This window comes from Sesamum indicum, linkage group LG4 (assembly GCF_000512975.1).
Source record: "Sesamum indicum cultivar Zhongzhi No. 13 linkage group LG4, S_indicum_v1.0, whole genome shotgun sequence".
Lineage (NCBI taxonomy): Eukaryota > Viridiplantae > Streptophyta > Magnoliopsida > Lamiales > Pedaliaceae > Sesamum > Sesamum indicum.
The window spans coordinates 15,880,887-15,903,157 of NC_026148.1; the positions used below are offsets into that span (position 1 = coordinate 15,880,887).

The following is a 22,271-nucleotide window of genomic DNA, read 5'->3' on the forward strand; positions in this document are numbered from 1 at the left end:
GTTCAGACTGACGATTTCTAAACTTTGAAATTTACTGTATGCTTGAATATTGGGTTTTGGTGAGGAACAGGAAGAGGAAAGAAGAAGATCAAGGTACAAAGCATAAGGTACTATAATTTAAAATGATGTAAATATTTTCTTAGTGTTTTCCTCACCAAAGTTCAATAACCATGTGAGGAAATCTCAAAAGGAAAAGAAAGGAAAGCTCATGCTAATTACAAAACAGGTATATTATGTCCATACTGTCTATACGTGCCATTTTTTACATCATTCTTTCTATTATTGGGTTCACATCTCAAGAAGTCTAGAGAAATCCTACAAGTTTTCAAAAAAGGCCTGGAGACATGCTATGTAACGTTTATCACACATGATTAAGTTCTTGTGATTTTGAAGGTGTTGTTGGTAATAAGATCTGCTCTTTCTTTTTCTGCAAGCAAACGAAACTGTGTTAGTTAAAATTGCATTTTGACTGACATTATGTGTGTATATACATTGAATTTGAGAACTGAACAAACCTTCTCACGCTGTGTGTTTTCCCAAGCCTTCTCCAGCTCTTCATAGACTAGATCTATCGTGGGGCGACCCGTGCTTGAACTGGCTACACATAGTACTGCTATTTGCAATATGGACTCAAAATCTACACTGATAACATTTTTCATCCTGGGGTCTTGGAAATCTGTCAGTGGTCGTTTTCCCATGTTCACATCCTTTGCCTGCAACATTTTCAAGATTCAATACCTTCTCCAAGTCCACATACGTTGTGTGACAAACAAATGAGCGATACATGTGTATATTTGTGTCTGGGTGAACCACCAACCACATGTACTTTGTGAACGTGTGTGCATGCACACAAGTCTGCAACTGTTTTTTGTTGTCGTTGTTTGTGTGTGTGTGTGTGTGCACGCACAAGTCTGCAACTAGGTATTATGTGAAAAACTGGATGTGCATCAATGCTGGGATAAAAGGGACCTTTCTTGTAAGCTGATCCCTTGCATCCAGGTCAAGTTCGATCACTCTCTGCCCAGATAAAAGCTGCAAAGTGACAATGCCAAAACTATAGATGTCACTAGCACATGTCAGTTTGGCATTGCTCATATATTCAGGATCCATATAACCTATTGTTCCCCGAACATCTGTATATACTTTGCTCTCTTCCATCCCCAACATTTTTGCCAATCCAAAATCAGACAGCTTTGGTTCCATGTTATGAGTCAGAAGGATATTTGTCAGCTGCAAATACAAGAACCACAGAATAGTGTCAAGACTTACCTGTTTTAGGCTGATCTGAAAATAAATAACTTTGAAATTCTTATCAGGGACAATTAAACAGACACTGTGTGATGTTTCCAGGCACATAGCAAAAACATCATCAGTTACAAAATTACAACAGTTATGTTTTATATCACAGATTCTCATCTAATAGTCAGATGACTGAAGGGGAACCTGCAATGTAAAACATAGTTACATTACTACTATAAGGTGTCAGTGCAATTTTTTGAATTTCTTTGAATATTTGTGAAATTCAAACACTATATATGTAATAAGCATGAAAAGCTGAGTTGCCTTAATATCTCTGTGAACAATGCAGCCATCAATGTGAGTATGCAGATACTTGAGAGCAAATGCACAGTCCCTCAGGATCTTGACCCTCAAATCCCATGTTAGGACAGTATCCTTCCCTGTACATGGACACACAAAATTGATCATGAGTCCGTGTTCCCAAAAGACACACTGGCACCTATCAAAATACCAAATAGAGCCATACTCAAAAGTTGCTGAGCCAAATTTCCATTAGAACAGTATTCATAGACTAGATACTGTTCTCCATCTTCCATGCAGTAACCAAAAAGACACACAAGATTTGGATGTCTGACTCTCGAGAGACCGTCGATCTCTCTAGTGAACGAATCAGATGTGTTACTCTTGTATATCTGCTTGATCGCCACTAGTTGTCCGCTCGGTAGCATGCCCTTGAAGACCTGCCCAGCACTGCCTCTTCCCAAGCACTTCTTTTCGTTCCCATAGTTGATTGCATTGTCAATTTCAGCTTTGGAGAACCGGTAGAGCCCGGAGCATGTGGCTGAGATATCTTTGCTCATAACAGGTTTCTTCTCTTGTTTCTTCGTTATGTATTTGATCAGAGTGATAACAGCAGTTAACCCGATCATCACCAGAAACACTGCCAGCAGAGCTTCAGCCACGCTTTCTGATAAGGTCAGTGTTTCAGTTAAGTGTTCTGTTTTTTTAATAATAGTTGAGGTAGATGTAGAGATGAATTTTTACTTACTGTTCAGTTTAATGTAGTTCACTGGTTCTGCAAAATATGAAAATTAGCTGATAGTCAGATCAGTAGTTAGCCATGTAAAGAACATTTTTTTGTCTGTATATACTCTATGGGTGTGTGTGTGTGTGTGTGTGTGTGTGTGTGAATATACAGTATGTACACGTCTGTGGATTTGACCTCAATCCAAGATTCTCTCATTCTTGGCTCAGTATGCAGTGAGAATCAGAAAACCGCTGGTTGATTAAAAGGGCAAGAACCAAGCAAGACGATGATCTCACCTGGAACAGCCAAAGCAGGCAAGCATCTGTCGAGATCATCAGTCGCAGAGGTGTGATTGATTCTCCCAGCTATCACAAATACGATAAGACTAACCAGACAGACAGCTTTCTCAGTAGGATCACTTCTGTCAATTTTCAGATTCTTCATCATATTATCCAATGCTGTTGAAATTGCATCGGTGCAGCTTCCACAGGCATCATCAAACGAAGGAGAACCAAAATGAGAGCACTGGTGACCAATGTAGTGATTGATGTCTAAGAGCCGAAGGGTCGAGCATCTGCTACTACCATAGAAGAAATCATCAAAGCCACAGGTCTGAACCGACACGTTGTGTTGGTGAGGGAAGGGCCCACTGCAGTTACTCCACTGTTCTTGGCTGATGAAGATATTCCTTGTGGGATCATTGCTTACCTGAATGGCTAAGGCGTGGGAGAAAACGAGGAGGGCATTCTGGCAGCAGCTTGATATGGGGAAGCCACTCCAGTGCTTGAGACTTTCCTTCACATCAGTGCATCCACCTATTGGTTTGTAAGGGAATGTGCTGAAATCCAACCTGCAAGCTGAAAAGTGCATTTTATCTGATCAAGAAGCTGTGTGTGTGTGTGTGAGAGAGAGAGAGAGAGAGAGAGAGAGAGAAAGGGAAGCCTAGAGAGAGAGAGAGAGAGAGTAACCTGGATCTCCTGGTGATGGGGGCAAAGAAGCACCAACACAAAGAAGAGTGATCAAGAAGAACGAGGGAAGCCTAGACTTCCATTCTGCTGCACGAACTCGATTTCGCATGAGAAAATTTTGACACAACAGAGATGCTTAGTGCTTATCGAAAACTAGCAAAAATGAAGAATCTTTTCTTGCAAACAAGCAATGTACCTTCTAATTTATAGACCTCGTCTTCCTCATTAAAATCGAAGAGAAAATTCGGATATTCTAATCTAAATATTTCTTTGCTTAGTAATTTGCAACCCATGCAACCTTGATTTGAACGTTAACTTGGCATGCAGAGACATCATCTGGATATTGGTTGGCAGAAATAGAAGCCGTGAGGAATTTGAAGTGAAAATATATTGGTCACTAGATACTTAAATACTAATCCTTGATAACTCCAAGAACTCGCGCTTTTAGATAATCAAATCTCTCAAGTTTGGTGAAAACAATACCAAAAAATTTTGTTTATAGCTCTTGGATAAGGGTAACCAAAGTTTCACCTGTCATCCAAACGCTGTATAATTTATAGCCACGACAAACTATATGATTTTATGTGAATCATTAATCAGATTAGATCGGAACATCTCGAAACTGGAGTAGGCAAACCCAAGACCTTTATGTAAAAATTACACTTGGGATTTTTAGTCATTGAAACTACCTTGGTATGGTCCATATTACTATTATATGACTGTTATACCTAGGTACTTTTGTCCCTTCTTTGTGTAATACTTAGACTGATTGTTCATCCTGTTGGATGTAGTGAAAGATGTGGCACTAAAATGGATTTTGTTGCCCAAGTCCATGTTTTGTGCTCACTGCCTCTGTTTATACCAAATCCTACGTCCCTTGTTAGTTAAAACTTGACCGATAATTACTATAGTTGTTGGTAATCTACTGATAATAAAATTGCTTTCTTAAAAACAAAATCACATATTTTGGTAGGTAAACGAGAAATTCTTACAGGGGTCGTGGTAGGAGACACCAAATACCAGTTAAACCAACGTGTCTTGATTGAGTGCAGTTCACTAGATTCTTGAAAATGAAAGTAAATAGAGTAGACGACAGTATATTGTCACACGAAATGATGAATCGGATAAAAGAGCAAACCGGTATGGTAAGAATTACAGATTCCTGCTCATCAGTACCAGATGCATATGAATTGCTTAACGAAGAAGAGAACAAAGGGATACTCCAAAATGTTTGTTATTTACATCGTAGAAATCCCAGATAAATACAGAAAATAAGACAGCGCATGAGAAAGAAACTATTATCACCTTCATAATGATTTCAGGATTTTCTACTTATTTGGTACCCGTTTCCAAAGCTCGATGCAGTTCACCATAGCAGCATACCAGACAACCTTGACACACATTCCATTCCATATGTCTTCCATCATTTATCACCTCAGCTTTCATTCTTTTCCTAACATAAAAGACAGCAGTTATGCCAGTCTCACCATCTCATTCTTGCAACTTATGTTCACTACTGAGACAGTCCTGTAAGAACAGCATTGATGTACCTAGAATTCCTTGCCTCGAGCTTTAGGGCCTGTGTTGGAGCATCATAGTTAGCTGAATTAACCAACGTTGACATGAGAAACCACAGGCCACCCCACTTGGCAAGCTGAAAGGCTAACCATGGACAAATTCTGCTCCCTTACGGAAAGGCTCCAGGGTTGTGAGGGTTGGTAATGTGCTGTGTTGATTAAATCTCTGTTGCAATCACCTGCTGGGGTGTAGTCATCATCAATAGAGATCGTGTATCTTTTCCATGACAGTAGACAGGAAAAAGCGGCCAGAGAGAGAAACATCATTCATTGACGAGTCCATGAGGCAATCTATATATGATATTTTGTACACATTAATGTCATACCCTTCTGGGAGTTTTAGATCCTTTTCGAGGTCCAGATCGTTTACAACTATTAAGTGGAAGTGGGAAAACAATGGGGAACAGCGATCACAATCTCCACTTCGGCATCCTTAGTGCTTATTCAATACATTATTTCAGGATTCTAATGAAAGAAATCAAAGAGCAAGAGCAACTTGGTCCTCCTCAGATGGTTTAATATGCATATAGAGTCACATCTCTCACCCAATGTCAGAAGGTGTCAAAATTTTTCAGAGCATCCTGAAAAGAAATCAGAAGTCACAAAAGAGACCAGAATTGTACTCAAGTAGAGCACTCGGTGAAAAAATAACTTACGAGTGGGAAGAACAGGAAGCAGAATGTGTTGGATGTTGAGAGCCTCAATTACAGAAAGGATTTCTTCTTTGCCGGTTGCCACAAACATATTCAGAATCTTCTCGTTCAGTTTCCCAGCTTTTAATGTCCTCTGACAGTCCCAAAAGCAAAGTGCACAGGAATGTTTGACGTAAATAATTAGCAAGGCAAAGTTAAGAAAATATAGCAGTATCCTGATGATTTGCCTGATGGAAGGAATGTGATCTAATCTTCTCATCAACAGAGGACAAGGAAACAACCAATTCAAGGAGCAATTCATCAACTAAAATCACAAATGTAGAAATCACAAAACGGAGAAAACAAAAGGAACTTGAGTTTCCAAGAAGCATCATGATTACCCATGACGGCGCCCAATATTTTCCTAACGTTACAATTCTAGACCATGGACCACTTCAAAAAAGTAAGAATAGAGGAGAGTGATACCCCTAACACAATCTCCCTGAGCAACATGATCAAGAAGATAATAAGCAGTAAAAAAAGAAAACCAACAGAGCACTCCTATCCAATCAAGGAAAAACAAAACATAAAATCAGAGTACTAATAGAAATGAAGTCAACAAAATGTCATTGTGCTTTAACTCCCATAATGACCACCAGATACCGTGTTTTCCAGAGGGGATTTAGAGTATACTACAGTTATATACACACACACACACACAGTCACATATACATACTTTTAACTCCCATACGGACCATTGGCTCATGTGTAATACACTTATATATATTACACATGTAGGCCACCATAGCTCAAAACCAAAATGTTCTAGTTCACTCAAACTCGTCAGCTTTCCTGCACAACCAAACTCTTCAAACTGCAGCGCTGCAACCTTCTTCTTAGACGGATAAAACAGCAAAATGTCTGGGAAAACACAAAAAGAAAGGGATTCCAGGACTAGCTTGAAACTACTGTAGTTCATTATTTCAAGAGAATTAACAAAATCCAATTCCAACCCAGAATTTCAAATAAAAAAATCAAAACAAACCTCAAATACTGATCTACTATCTATACCCCTCCACAAAAAGCACAAAACACACCAAAGAAAAGAAAGCACCAAAAATAAGAACCCATCCCCCCACCCCCAACACCAAAGCAAGACCCCATCAAAACAAACAATCATTCGTAGAATCAATAAAAACCCATGTCACAACAACCAAAAGTGCACACATAAAATGAAAAAAGAAGGCATCTTTGGCAGATATATACAGCAAGCATATAGAGATGAAGTGGGGTTGTTCTTTTCTTTTTTCTTTTTGTGCGCGTGAGCATGGACAAATATACTTACCACGAAGAGCTCGAGAAGAATATGTTCAGGCAAAAAGGAGATATCAGATATATGAGAGAAGTTGTTGAGGGCAGAGTCAATTGACAGCGAGAGAAGGGTGGGCGGATTTCTCATTCATACACGCCTTCATCCGATTCTTGCTCTTCCTTTCTATCTATACAATTACCACAAAATCAATCAAATTCTATGCACTAATAATTCTTGCTCCCATTAGAGATACATACACGTAAAGACATGATTTTGATTTTTTTTTCTTTTTCTTTTTTGTGGGGGGTGGGGGGCGCTCCTAGTTATTTTTGCAGATAAACATCAGCAAATTCAGAAAGGAATGTTCTTACCGAGGTGGTTTTTCCTCGAAGACTTTTGTCCTTGCGACAAAGGCTGCTCAAGAATCTTGAATGGATAATAGGCAAGCAGAAAAGCCCGAGTGGAATTGTTGCAGAGATGTTTCATTGACTTTGAATTTGGCAGCATTCACAATTGGAAAAGTAAAGCACATCACCTTAATTAAAATTTAATTATATTCATATTTTCCTTTTGAAATCCACAAAATTTTCAAGATATTTATTTTGAGGGTAAATCACATTCTTTTTATACTTTATATATTTATTTTAGAAAAAGAATACAAACAACTCCTTGATACAGTGTTATATATGCAAAAATCAAATTATTTTTTTGTTTTTTAAAATAGAATAAATTACTTCCTTACAAGAGTGCCGATAGTGCATTTTTTGGTTAATTTTAAATGTTATTAGTTAATTTAATTTTGTATTGAATATTATTTATATAAATAACAGGAAATAAATTTTAAAATTTTATATTATTACATTCAAGCATAAAAGTAAATAATTATTTTAATTTATTATATAGTAATTTATAAAATAAAAATAAATAAAAAAAGTGACTTGATGGGCTTCTATATTAGGTTAATTATTTTTTTATTATTAAAAAATAAATAAATTATATAAATATAATTTGAATAATATAATATAATATTAATATGACGAGTCATGGTTTCGAATAAAGAAATAATTTTTTTTTTTTAAATTTTCACCATGTCCTGGATGCAATTCACGATATGGATGGATTGCAACCACGACTTGATTTTAATTTTTTTTTATTTTTGTTTAATTAAATTTTATATAAATTAATTATATATATAAATTAATTATATAAAATTAATTTTTAACAAGATATTAAAGTTCAAAAAATTATAATATTAAAATTATATTAATTTAAAAAATTATAATTAAGTATACAAATACAATAGTGTATATTTTTTACAATTATAAAAAATACAATTATTTTTGACAACCCCCACCGGTGCATTTGATTGTAGAAAAATCTCTTTGTTGGGGTTGTTGCCTTTCAGGCATTTGCGCCCAATCCATCTTGTTGTGAATACGTGATGTTTGATTTCAAAGCGGAGCATAACTTATTCCTAAATTCAGTCGTGCCCATTTTTGAATTCTCTTTAATTTTTTTCAAAAATCTCTTCTCAATCTTTTCAATCCTCACTTAGAACGTTTAAGAGCCAAGACTTAAGTTGACAAAGGTTGTCAAGCCGACTGATGGGGAGTCATCATATGGAAGCCTGTGAGGCTTGATCGGTATGACTTGAACTCCTTCACTCCGATAGTTTGGGGTTTAGTCCTTAAACTTGAGAATCCATGTAGTCTCATATATGGGACGACTGAGTTTAGGGCCTGGTAAAAGATTATCATATTTGATGTGATTATTATAAGCTAGTGCAGTCAAAACATATGTGAAGACTAGTAAGTTATCCCAAGAGAGGATCCATAACCTATCATGAGATGATAATGATCTCCTATGTGTTCCGATGTGTGTGTGCTCACGGAAGTCTATGGCCACACTGGATGATCAAATAGGAAAGTATTTTTCTATGCTGATCAAGTGGAGAAACACAATCAAAATATTAAGCATAGATGTCTAGTCTAAAAAGAGAACCGATGACCAAATCCATGCCCTAGACTAAGATGGGGAGATGGAAGATGGAAGGACCGTGCCATTTTGTCACTCGGTAGCCTTAAGGTTCACGTCATTTTCACATATTCTTTAATACTATAGACTGTTTCAAGACTGCTACCCATGGCGACGGGTGCTTTCAGATTAAATGTTAATCAAAAGTGATTGATGAAATATGATTTAATTAATCTAGCTCAAGAATATTTGTCAATTAAATTATATGTTGACACAAGGCCAAGTTTAGGTGAGGATGAACGTACAAAGTCACACAAAACACCACTCAAGCAAGTAGTAGAATTAATTATGAATTCTACAAGGAATGAATTAATTTAAAGAGTTTAAATTAATTCGAGAGATTAAACGATGTGAACATTCAAATGGGAGAACCCATGTAATGGGAAGCCCATGATTTAATTAACGAGATTAATTAAATTTAGGTTAGGTCTAATTAATTTGATAAGATCAATTTTAATTGAACCGAATGAATTAATTAATTAGAATTTTGACTTTGTAATTTAATGAGAGTAAATAAACTGGGTTAGGCTCAATTATTTGATGAATTAAAATTTAAATATGCTTATTTTCATACTTGCGTTGAGTTCTTGCCAAGTCACGGACCATACTGATTCTTTCAGGTGTTACTTGATCAAAACTTGGACCATTCCATTTGACCGCACCACCAAACGAGGTGAATCCATCCTTAGACATTCTTAATTCCCAATATCTGGACTAGAACCAAGTATTCTAACTTTTATTCTTCAAAGCCAAAAACAACATCTAGTAATTGTCAAGTAGGTTCTCATGGCCGTTTTTCTTGGCAAGGTACATAGCATAAACACAACATATTTTGCTTTCATAGATGCATTAGAATGTGTGGATCATGTCTTTTCCTTTTCTTGAGGTTCTTAGGAATATGAAGTTCAAAAAGGAGAAATAAATTTGGATTTGTAGGCAAGAACCCTCCTAAGGACTCTTCCATATTAAACTCCTTTAACCCATTCTTGTGCCCACTCTTGTTATGGCCCAATGACAAGAAAAAGGACATGCACAATTCCTAACATGGTTTTAGGAAATCATGTTAATTCCTGCTTTGATATTTCATTTTTATTTTTTAATTTTCTCAAAGAATGTATTAATTTAACGACATTATATGTCAACATACGCTAAATATTAATACATAACCATATAGCATTATAAGTGGCAACATGATGCAAAAGTTGGTGTCATAATGTCTGTGATCACAATAAGTTGAGTACTATTCTCAATGCTTACATATCAAAAGCCTAGTAAAAAACTAAAAAAAGTAAAAACGAACACTAGCTAAAAAGTCAAGAGAAAATATTTTATGCACACAAATAACCCATTGTTGTCCTTCACATAACCACAAATGCAACAATTGGCTAAAAAAAGAAGATTTTTAACTACCAATTAGACAAAAATCAAAGTATTCATGAAATGAACTTGAAAATGATCACATTTCATGATCATATATCCATATGAATTTGTAGTCATTTCCCACATTGTTATATACAAATTTGGATGGATTGTACGTGGTTGTGCATTGAATACAAACCAACTTGATTTTTCCAGAGCTTTGTCGACCGTCTTTACATTTGAGCTGATGTTGCTCTTTGAAATTTATCCACACCCACGACCACTAGAAGCAAGACTACCATTACCTCGAGCATCGTTCATCGCTACTTTGCATCACGATTAGGTTCTCGAATTGTAACACGCCTTGATGTGGATTGTTTTGGTGTGCTTATATCAGAATCATCATCTGAACTATCATCATCCGAATCTAGATTTTCATTATGTCGGCCTTCGTCTCCGTGTCTATTTTGACTTGTTGTTCCCACCTTTCCCGACAAGATGGGAACAAGACGAGCTGGAACCGGTGCCCCCAAAGGAGCCATTGCAAGAAAACTAAGCGCTGCCACAACGTCGGTGATGAAAGGACGAACTGAGGGTTCCTCTTGTAGGCACATGGATGCAACTCCCACGGCTTGATTTAAGCTTGTCACAGGAAAGTCGTTTTGGAGAAGTGGATCTGCCATGTCCGGAAACCTCTTTTGATCCTTGAAAAATTCTTGTGCCTATTAAACCACGTCAATGATTTTTAGGAAGTTACGTTGAACATCTTAAGGAGTTGTAAACATTAAACATAATAAAGTTTTCTACCCAAATAGATATAAAAAATATGGATCAACCATCACATATACATACTTACCCAATTAACTAAATTTTGCTCATTCGTTGGACGTGTCGTGTCAAAGGCCCTACGTCCCGTGATAAGCTCTAGTAAGACTACACCAAAACTATAAACGTCCGCTTTTGATGTTAGTTCTCCATGTCTTTCGTATTCAGGTGCACAATACCCATAAGCCGACATGACGGTTGGCGTCACATTCATCTTATTGCCACTCTGTATTAGCTTTGCAAGCCCGTATTCAGAGAGTTTCGGATTCTTCGACTCATCCAGCAAAATGTTTGATGATTTCATATCGCGATATATAATAGGTGGGTTGGCCTTCTCATGTAGATACTCAAGACCTTCTGCAACACCCGTAGCTATCTTCATTCTTGTCGACCAATCTAATGGTTTTTTGTCACCCGAAATGTCTAAAATATAAAACAAGCCCACAATAAGTCAGCAACATGCAAGAACAAATCTCAAGTATATGATATAAAGTAATAAAACATACTCGTACTTTAAAGAAGTTGTCGTTTTCTCAAGTGAGTGTAGGTGTTAGGATATGGATTCTGACCTACTGTTGTATTTCCGACATACACAGTCTTCTATTGTAACTACATGAAATACTATTCTTATGAGAGAAATTTGGGGGATATCAGACATATTAACACTCTTAACTGCATCAAAGTCTATATATCCTGTGTTTTAATATTGTTCTTATTTCACATAGTCTACAATCCTTACACAAATGATGAACTATGAATACAAAAAATAACTACAAAGAGAACCCATGTAGTAAAAGTTACCAAATAGATGGTTTTTCAAAGAACCCGTGGGTAAGTATTCGTAGACCAAAAGCCGTTGCTCTCCATCGGCACAATATCCAAGCATCTGGACCAAATTCGGGTGGCTAAGTAGAGTCAACACTAGAACTTCAACCTGAAACTCCTTGCTCCCTTGTGTCCCACTCCTGTCTAGTTGCCTAACAGCGACAACCTATTCAAACCAAAGAAACATATAGATATTTACGTACTAGGTTTTTTTTTGTTGGACAAGGATTTGACGTTGAGGAACAAAGAATGCATATATTACCTCGCCACTTTGGAGCGTCCCTTTGTACACTTTTCCAATTCCACCTTCACCAATTAAGCATTCTTGACGAAAGTTCTTTGTTGCAGAGGCAAGTTCACGGAAAGTAAATGCTTTCGCTGTGTTTTCATCTTCTCCTCCAACATTGGCATCACCTGTCAAAGTATTCTTATCGTTATGTATTGAAAGATGAAAATTAACACAAAATTGAAAAGCTAGCTACTCCTAAATTCTTGAATTTTTTTTCTTCCCCATTGTTCATCTTGATCAAGTGATCTTTACCAAGAAAACGTCAATATTTATCCCTCCTCCAAAATTAAGAATTATGACTCAGTCCTTGATCAAAATAAAAAATACCCATAAATAGTTTTTTTTTCTTAAAAAAAAAAAAGAGATACTAACCCCTAGAATTTTCTTATGATCATTGACAACATGCATATAAAATATGGTTCTTGGATGAAAAAAAATAAAACAAAAAAAATAACATGTACCAGGATTGGGTGGTGAAGTGGCATCTTTGGTCTGAGCTACAGGCACATCATTTTCCTCGGAGGTTTCTTTTTTTGAAAAACATGGAAAGCAACTCATGTCTTCAGGCTCTCAAGAACAAAGAACTTTTATCTCTCTCGCTCTCTCTCCTTTTCAATCTCCAGACCTCAAAAATGCTCTAAACAACAAGAGTTTTGTTTCCTGAATAAATTATAATTTAGCGAATAATATCTATTTTTTTTCTTTTTCTTGAGGGGGTAGAGAGGGGGAATATTCAAATCCCAATATGAATAAAAATGCCAAACTATGTGCAATATTTAATTTGATTTGTAATGATATTTAATGTTATCAAGAGTTGAAGAAAAAAATAGCAGAAATTATTTTAGGTTGCAGGAGGGGGGATGAGGAGGGGTATGGGAAGGGGGCGGGGGATGGTAGAGGGTCCTCCTGAGAAATGAAGGACCCTTATTGGTGAAGACAGTAAATTGTGTAGGAACAAGGAGGGAAGAAGAAGAAGAAAAGAGAGAGAAAATTAGGGCCTACATGATGTTTATTCACATGCATTTGGGGGAGCTACACACTTTTTTCTTTGAGGAATTTCATCATTCATTCCGGAGAAAAAAGAGGACCTTAAATGGACATAGTTTTTTCACCTTATCTACTTGTCTTCTTCTTTTCTTTTGTTTAATTATTTTGTATATATAGCTTCTTATATTATAAATACTAATTATAGTTTTCTCATTTGATAATGTGATTTTCTAGATAAAGTTTTGTTTTCATCTTATATTATTTTCTATTTCTTGATTCCCACCGATTAAAATACAACATTCTTAGCTTAGAATATTATTAAATTTTGGTATGAAAAGTGTGGTGGTGGTGCATGAAATGAAGTTGAGGCTACAGTTAGACTCTCTTTTTTTTTTTTGTTTTTTTAATGATAATACTGCTTGCACCGGTGCTGCGGCGACGATAATTTTTCTTTCAAGATATAATAACTCTAACAATTTCAAAGTAATAGCACTAGAAAGTTTAAGATACAACAAACTGAAATGGTTAACAATTTCTCTTGTATTTCTTGCCCAGTAGATACATCTATTTATACATTCAAGAAAAGCTAAAAAATGAAAGTCTATATCTAAGCTATTAGCCAAAAATACCATAACTAATATGTGCAATAATCTTTGCTAACCATAAATTAATATATGCAGTAATTTAATTATGATATGACAACTAACAAATTACACTTGATGATATCCCATTACTCCTCAAGTTGGAGCATGAAGGTCGTGAATGCCCAACTTGCTGAGAAGAAAGTCGAATCGTTGTTTTTCAAGAGCTTTGGTGAAGATGTCGACGAGTTGCAAGTTGGTACAAACATGAAAAATGACAATATTACCGGCTTGAATCTGGTCACTCACATAGTGGCAATCCACCTCAATAGACTTAGTGCGTTCATGGAACAAGGGGTTAGCAATAATATATAGTGCAGTTTGACTATCGCAGAATAACTGCATAGGAGTAGTGTGAATCACACCTGAGTACTTGAGCAAATACTTGAGCTAAACAAGTTCATAAGAAGCAACAGACACAGAATGATATTCAGTTTCGTTAGAAGAGCGAGACACAATAGGTTGCTTCTTATAGGGGGTGTCCCCCTTCAGTGGGATTCTACACGTTCCCTAAAGAATGTATAGATGTTGTTTAGATAAGCCATAATCTGTTCTTATCCTCGATAAATTTTATTGGTGAAAGTCTATCTCCAATTTGAGGGGGATTCTTCACTGATGAGGACTTCTAACTAGCAAGGAGTCCTTTTGATCTAAGAGTCCAGGGCTTTGAGGGAACCTCCCTTGCCTCGTATTCTCCATGTTGGTTAAGAGGTACACTTGGCGATCCAAGTGTATGCCATGTGGGGATGTCTAGACATGGGCCTTGGGTCGATCCCCTTGTTGGGGCCATTCTCTTGGGTTGCTTCCATAAATACGATGGGCCTCTTCCTTCATCTTAGTGTTATGGGCCCTGCTGGGCTACTAAGGGCTTTTTATTCTTTCTCGGGTCGAATTTCTTTGGGCCATATGCATCACTCCAGAACCTCAAAAGGTAGTTGTGGAAAGTGCTAGAATAGAAAGAAATTTTGTTGAAACAAAGAAGAATAAGGTATATAAAAAAAAAGTAAGGAAAAAAGACAAGGATAAGGGTAAGGTGATTAGGGAGGATGACATAGAGTTTTTGGCAGAAGTACCTGTAGATGAGGTAGGAAATATATTACCATGAGGAGGTTTTGTACGGATTTGGCAAGTGGTACACAAATTCTTTAGATAAGGTATGGGTGATGTGGATGAGGATGATCTAGATGATGCAGATTTTTTAAAGAATGATTATGAGGTGGGTTCAGTTAGTGGGGAGAATGAATATGATGATGAATTAGTGAAAATTTTGTGGATGAAGCTAGTGTTGAGATGGATAGTACAGATGAAACAAATTTTGAATCAAGTACAAATATGGTGGTTAGTGATAATGATATAGTTGAACATAGGCTTCCAGAAGATGATGACAATGGGCCTAATTTTCTTATCCTCAATCCAGGGGAGATGCATAACCCTTCACTGGAATTGGGGATGATATTTTGTTCAAATAAAGAGTTGAAAAGAGCAATTCATTCTTATGCAATAAAATATAAAAGACGTGTGAAATTTACTAAGAACGATTCATTCAGAGTTTATGTTGTTTGTCCTGGTGATGGTTGTCAATAGAAAATACATGCAAACAAGCTAAAGAATAAATGAAAATTTTAGATTAATCTATACCAAGATGAACACACTTGCCCACAAGTTTTTAATGTCATAAATGTGAAAACTAGCTAGCTACGTAAGAGGTACCTACAGTACTTCAAATCTGACCCTAAAAGAGATGTGAAGGGATGGAGGGTAGACGTAATGAATCAACATAGGTGTCATGTTTCAAAAGATCAAGCTTACAGAGCTAAGAGACAGGCACTAAAAAAACTTGAAAGGCAACTCTGAACATCAATCCATTAAACTATGGGACTATGCAGAGGAAGTGAGGAGAACAAATCCTGGGCCAACTATCATTTTGGGGGTAAATGATGTGAATGGTGAAAACAGGTTTGAAAACATTTATGTTTGGCTCAGTGCTTTAAAAAAGGGTTTTTTGGGAGGTTGCAAACCAATTATTTGTGTATATGGCTGCCATTGCAAGGGACCCCATAAGGGTATTTTGCTTATTGTTGTGGGCTTGGACCCTAATAACAATTTGTACCACATAGCCTATTCTGTGGTTTAAAGGAAGTTAAGAGACACATGGGAGTGGTTTTTTACTGTATTGAAGCAAGATTTATTTATTCAGAGAGACAATAAATACATATTCATAATCATCAATTAGGGTTTCCATGAAACAAAATCAGCAGTAGTTAATTTGAAAATTGAAGAGATGACTAGGGAGTAGGAAGAAGAATGTTAGGTAAATAATAGGGGGGAAATTAATGAAGAATCGGATGATTAAGGAAGAAAATCTTTTTACACGCTTCAATCTTCTCAACAGGTAAACTCAAGTCTCTTATCAATTTCTTCGTACTATAATAATCCTAGGTTAGGGTGTGATCACGAGGCAATATATGATCAGCCCACTGCGATATTTGATCATAATATTATGATAATATGGCTATCGTCTTTGATATTCACCAACTCAGCTACAACCCCCAATTGAAATTGGGTGCAACCGTTCAACAACGGCTGCTTGGCAGCATGCACTACATCGTGAAACCGATTTGCCAGCCCAAATACATAATCATAGGGGCCCTCACCGTAATATGAACTAAACCCTGTGTCAGTAGGACACGACCTCGTACCATCATCAGGCACACCATCCTGTTATGATTAGAAGACCAGACAGTAGGCACAACAGCATCAAAAACCATCCTCTGCGCCCAAACCATCTTGTTGCATCACCTCAAGGCGTACTCGTATCCTGCATAACATGAGAAATGGGAGTTTGCTCCTCCCACAATGGTGCTACCATGACGGCCTCAACATACTCATGCACCCCATCTCGCCATGAGAAGTCCAATTATAATACTTCGGTATAAAATCTTTCATAAACAAGTCGAAATTTGCCTCATCTGTGGTTTTGAAAAAACTTTATTTTTGCACTTCCGACAATGACACTTAATTTTCTCACCGTCTATATATGCATGTTGAGACTTGGCCCATTCTATAAATGTAGCAACACTAGTCTGAAACTCTAGAGTAAGACCCGCTCTATTCAGAAGGTTCTTCTCATATATTTATCTCCTCAACTGTCTTAACATAATGGTGAGTCCTACACACACACACACATATATATATTATTATAATATTAAATTTAATTGACAAAATTACAACAAATATAATCAATTAACAAATAAAGGGCTAAAGTTGTTACCTGATCAAAATAACTCCAAATACCAACAAAAATTCGAGACAGATTGACGAAAAAGAGTAGAAAAATATTAGTGAAATAGTGAGAGATTAAAAAAATTCGAGAGAGATTTAGAAAATAGAAAGAAAATAAAAAGAATAGAAGAAGATAATGAGATTAAATGAAAATAGAGGAACACATTTATATAAAAAATTTTGGAACGATCTTTGGAAGGGGTACAGGATCACATATCTAGCCGTTAAAAAATAGCCGTTAATTTAGATTTTGGGACGACACTTGAGACGGCCTTAGGAACTGTCATTCCGACCGTTGAAATATAGACATTGTATTTCATTTGGAATGGTCTCAGTAACATTAAAGAAATAATACAAAAAAAAACGTTCCAATGTGTACCGAGTTTTGGAACGATTTTAGAAACACGTGACTTTTTAAATAAAACCCATAATTTGGAATAGTTTTTCACATTATTGATTAAGAGTGCACCAAAATTGTTCCAAATTGTACCTCATTTTGGAATACATTTTCGAACTGTCATTTTTGGGACATTCATTGCAAGACATATAGGAACAGTTGGCTTAGGACCTTTCCTAATTCTAATATAGCGTTCCAAATAGAGTTCCAACTATTTACCTTTACTACTTTGAAATGGTAATTAAAACAGAATTAGTAACTGTTTGTTTGGAACTCATCTTGGAACGGTCAAATTCAAAACCCAAAAAAAAGGTTGAACATGACATCATATTTTAATATTCGTTCCTGATGTGTTTCAAAGACTGTTCCAAGATAAAACGAGCTTTGGAACAGTTGCCCAAACCGAGCTAAATCTCGCCTTTTTTTGTAGTGAAAGTTTTAAGGTTAAATCGTGTAAGTTTAGAAATTAAGGGATTGGTATGTATGAAAGAGATTTAATTAATTGATAATAAATTATAGAATTAAATGTTCTAAATATAATTTTCATTAAATAAATAGTACAATCGTACAGTACAACAGTGCTCAATGAGTGGCGTCTCTCTCGACAGGCCAAGAGATACGCCAAAGTCTATATAACGCACAAGAACTAATAGAGCGAGCTAAAGAAGCACTAAGAATCCTCTGTCTAACATCTTCCACAATGAGTCCAGCAAGTGTTGTTTCTCTCTCAGACTACTCAAAACATCTCAAGTTCCATTCCTTCCAAATATGATACACACATGAAGCCAGTAGCGCACGATAAGCCATATTAATAATGTGTTGCTCTCTCTATTTTCTTGTAGCCCACTCTATGTCCATTGGCCAGTCTCGGTTCGGCCAAATGAAGCGAACAGATCGTCGAATAGCTATAAGGCACCGTCGGGCATAGCAACATCAGAAGAATAAGTGCCTTTGCGTCTCATTCGTGCCTTCATCACATAGAACACATGCGCCTAGGTAAGAGAACCATGGTTTATCAGCCGTCAAAAGCTTCCCTAATATAGCAAGCCATAGAATATAATTATGCCTAGGGATCTTGAGGGAACTCAAGAGTAGTGAAGACCAACCTACCGTAAGTCCTGGAGGGACCAGTGACCGGTATAGAGATGTGGGTGTAGGACTACTATTTTCATACCGTCAAATGATGCGATCAACACCGAAATAAATTCGAGGCAGTGACTGTAGAATCTCCAACCACTTAATCTCTATAATGAGGGGCCATTGCCATTGCCCCTCTATGATAACGCTGTTGAGCTCCCAAGCTTAGGGAGTGGCGGTCTATGGGAAAATCTAGCAATGAGAGGCCCAAGATGGTGCTAAGGATCTCGCCAAAGATAGAACGTAGCCCCATTACCAACCTGAAAGTCCATCATCGGCTGAATAAGGGATCGTATACGAAGTAGTTTCCACTAACCCCACGATCCCCCACGGTCTGGAACTGCCCAAATAGATGTATTTCGCAACCGCCCATGATAGAGGCACTCCACCCAAATAGACGTCCTATCACACCTTATAACGTCACAGAGCATCTTACATATTAAAGCCCGATTTAAGGTAGCAATGTCTCCTAAGCCCTGCCCACCTTCCGATTACGGCTTACATATATCTTGTCATGCTACTTTAGTATAGCCCCTAGTTGTCCCCCCTTTCCACAAGAACGCTCGAAGTCTCTTCTCAATCTCTCTTATAACACCTTTAGGCAATAGGAACGCTGAGGCCTAGTAAATTTTCAATGTCATAAGGACAAATTTGATGATCTAAATCCTCCCAGCATAGGACAACGCCAGACCTTTCCCATCCTTTAATCCGTAATGGCTGACAATCTCTTATCAATAATCGAGATGAGAGGAGCGGAAGTCCCAAGTATCTCATCGGTAACTGCCCTTCCTGGAATCCCAGCATCGCCAACAACTATTCTCGAATCCCATGTACCGAGCGAGAGATAATAAGGTGACTCTTATGTGCATTGAGCCGTAGCCCTAACCAAGATGCGAACATATCTAGGCTCTGTTTGAAGACCCCTATAGATATCATATTAGTTGTACAAAATAGCAGCAAATCATCTGCAAAACCAAGATGAAAAAGTCGAGCAGGAGCACATTTCCAATCGAATGAAAAACGCCAATCCTATTCAATCAACTGTAGGAATAAAAGATGTAACGCCTCCATCATAAGAATAAATAGGTAAGGCGACATGGGATTACCTTGCCTTAACCCTCGTGAGCCCGCAAAAAATCCATGGGGTTTCCCATTCAGACCCACCGAGAATGAGGGTGTTGTTACACACTCTTCTATCCACTGAATAAATTGTGCTGAAAATCCAAACATGTGCAAAACTGCTAGTAGAAAGTCTCATTCCATTGTGTCATAGGCTTTTCGAATATCCACCTTAAGGGCTAGGTGGGAAAAGCACCTGGTTATACCCTGTAAATAGTTCCTGTGCAAGCATAATATTGTCGCCTATACTACGACCAGGAACAAAAGCAGCCTGACAAGGGCTGATTAATTTATCCAACACCCTACTCAACTTTTGAACAATAATTTTAGCAATCACCTTATACAGCATGTTACAACATGATATAGGACGAAAATTCGTGACCACCTTAGGGGAGTGTACCTTAGGTATAAGTGCCAGCAGCGTGGTGTTGATTTGCTTAAGCATCTTCCCCGTAGCAAAGAAATCCAATATCGCTTCCGTTACTTGAGGATCCACAATTGGCCAATAATTTTCATAAAGTTCCCAAAAAATAATAATAAAAAAAATAAAAAAGAGAAAAAATAAAATACAAAAGCAAAGACTTTGATGAAGGTGAAATGGCTAGGACAAAGCTTGCTATCTTCATTCATTAAATTACTCATTAATTAAAAACTAAATTATCTTTGACTTCTATTAATTGTCAGATTAACTAAAATTATTTATTTAATTATTAATGATTGATTAACTGATTAATCAATTTGGTAAATTTAGTTATATATAGCCAACTAAACCTTAATTTATTAGCTAAGGATAATATAATTAATTAGTTAAATCAATTTATTTAATTATGTTTAGCTGAATATATTGGGTTGTAGTAAATGCTTAATTAGTGAAGACTAGATGTTTGTTAGTTTTGTAATTTATTCATTAATTTATACTGATCAGTATTATTTATGAACATTTGAACTATTAATTTGGTTTCTAGTTAATAAAAAAGGATTAGTCAATAACTCATTTAATAAAATTAGACATTTATTAAGTAAAAATAAGAATATCGTATTTTACTTTACAGTGATTTAGGTGTAATTATACTACACTTCATGTGGGTACAGTGTAATTATTCAAAATTTAGTTAAAATAAAGATATAATTACACTTCCCTCTCTTGAGGTTTAGTGTAATTACATGTAAACCACCTGTGGTTTGAAAAATTACATTTAGAACACTCAAGGTTTGCTTTCATTTAACAAATAGATCCCTCAGTTAATTAAAATTTACAAAATTTATTGATATCAACAAAAAAGTTGAATGAATATTGATATTTACTCTTGATTGACTTATTATCGATTTATTGAAAGTGAAACAAATTTTATTCCGACTAAACTACAATAATAATGGTGACAATCTACCACTTCACGTGCATTAACCTGTGAAGATGTATAAGAGTAATTTATTCATAAAAAGATTTATTTAAATTATAATAAATTAGTAATAAGTCAATTAAGGGTAAATATGAATATTTGTCCAATTTTTTTTTGTTAATATCAATAAATTACGTGAATTTTATAATAAAGATACTTAATTATTAAATAAAAACAAAATTCAAAAATATAAAATATAATATGTCAAATTATAAAAAATTTAAATATAATTACACTGAATCTTAAGGGATGGGATTGTAATTAGGGAAAATTGCATAATACCCCCTGTGTTATACTAAAATTGCACAAAACTTATTGTGTTAAATAAATAGCCATAAAAGATCTTGTGAATTTTGAAACCCTGCAAAAAAGACCCCCTCCGTCCAAAATTGATGGAAGGTACTGTACGAGGTGGAAATGAGAGTAGGACTTTTTTTTTTATCCTATTTCAGCTTTTTTGGCAGTGCAATTGTCCAAAATACCCTTCTCCTTCATTATATATATAACTTAACATCCCCTCACAAACATACTACAAAAATAGGATTTTAAGTGAGCAAATTTTCAATTTGTCCCTTTTGTTTGAATATAAATAAAAATCATATATTATAAATTAAATTAAATTATTATTTAATATAATATATTTTCATATTTATTTATAAAATATACTAAATCAATATAACAATCCTACAATTATATCAGATTTTCTTAACTTTTATAAAATGTTATATCATTTATCAAATTAAACTATTATTTAATTTAAATGTATTTTAATATTTATTTTAAAATATACTAAATAAATATAAAAATACCTAAAATTTATATCAATTTTTTTAACTTATATAAAATATTATATTATAGCTATTAATATATATTTAAATTAAGCATTTACTATTTTTTATTATTTTAAAATTTTATTAAATTAAATACTTTACTAAATTATTATTTAATTTAAATATATTTTAATATTTGTTTATAAAATATACTACATAAATACAAAAATACTTAAAAATTATATCATTTTTTTAACTATACTTAAAAATTATATCAATTTTTTTGACTTATATAAAATATTATATTTGAATTATTAATATATATTTAAATTAAACATTTAAAAATTTTTATTATTTTTAAATTCTATTAAATTAATTAATTTTAATTAATTTTTATTTATTAATTCTTCTCCGTCGTCTTCTCCAACGCCGATGAGTCGCCGGCGGTGAT

The 22,271-nt window shown here is 35.5% G+C and overlaps 2 protein-coding genes across 5 annotated transcripts; both read right to left on the minus strand.

Annotated features, from left to right (window-relative positions):
- On the minus strand, window positions 146-7,275 carry LOC105161173 (LRR receptor kinase BAK1). Of its 4 annotated transcripts, none has more exons than XM_020693115.1 (11): window positions 7,127-7,275; window positions 6,789-6,942; window positions 5,468-5,597; window positions 3,235-5,392; window positions 2,563-3,123; window positions 2,288-2,314; window positions 1,766-2,206; window positions 1,564-1,679; window positions 970-1,230; window positions 516-713; window positions 146-427 (listed from the first exon to the last, which is right to left on the minus strand). In XM_020693115.1, the coding sequence occupies exons 4-11, from the start codon at window positions 3,341-3,343 to the stop codon at window positions 362-364; spliced, it is 1,779 nt and encodes a 592-aa protein (XP_020548774.1). In that variant the 5' UTR covers window positions 3,344-5,392; window positions 5,468-5,597; window positions 6,789-6,942; window positions 7,127-7,275; the 3' UTR covers window positions 146-361. The 4 variants fall into 4 exon arrangements, with proteins under 4 accessions (XP_020548774.1, XP_020548775.1, XP_020548776.1 ...); XM_020693116.1 differs by lacking the exon at window positions 7,127-7,275 and having other exon boundaries at window positions 3,235-4,990; window positions 5,138-5,392; window positions 6,789-7,118; XM_020693117.1 differs by lacking the exon at window positions 7,127-7,275 and having other exon boundaries at window positions 3,235-4,687; window positions 4,785-5,392; window positions 6,789-7,118.
- LOC105161175 (probable serine/threonine-protein kinase PBL25) lies at window positions 10,013-13,175 on the minus strand. The gene is made up of 5 exons (XM_011078784.2): window positions 12,549-13,175; window positions 12,061-12,212; window positions 11,775-11,964; window positions 11,005-11,396; window positions 10,013-10,870 (listed from the first exon to the last, which is right to left on the minus strand). The coding sequence occupies exons 1-5, from the start codon at window positions 12,643-12,645 to the stop codon at window positions 10,472-10,474; spliced, it is 1,230 nt and encodes a 409-aa protein (XP_011077086.1). The 5' UTR covers window positions 12,646-13,175; the 3' UTR covers window positions 10,013-10,471.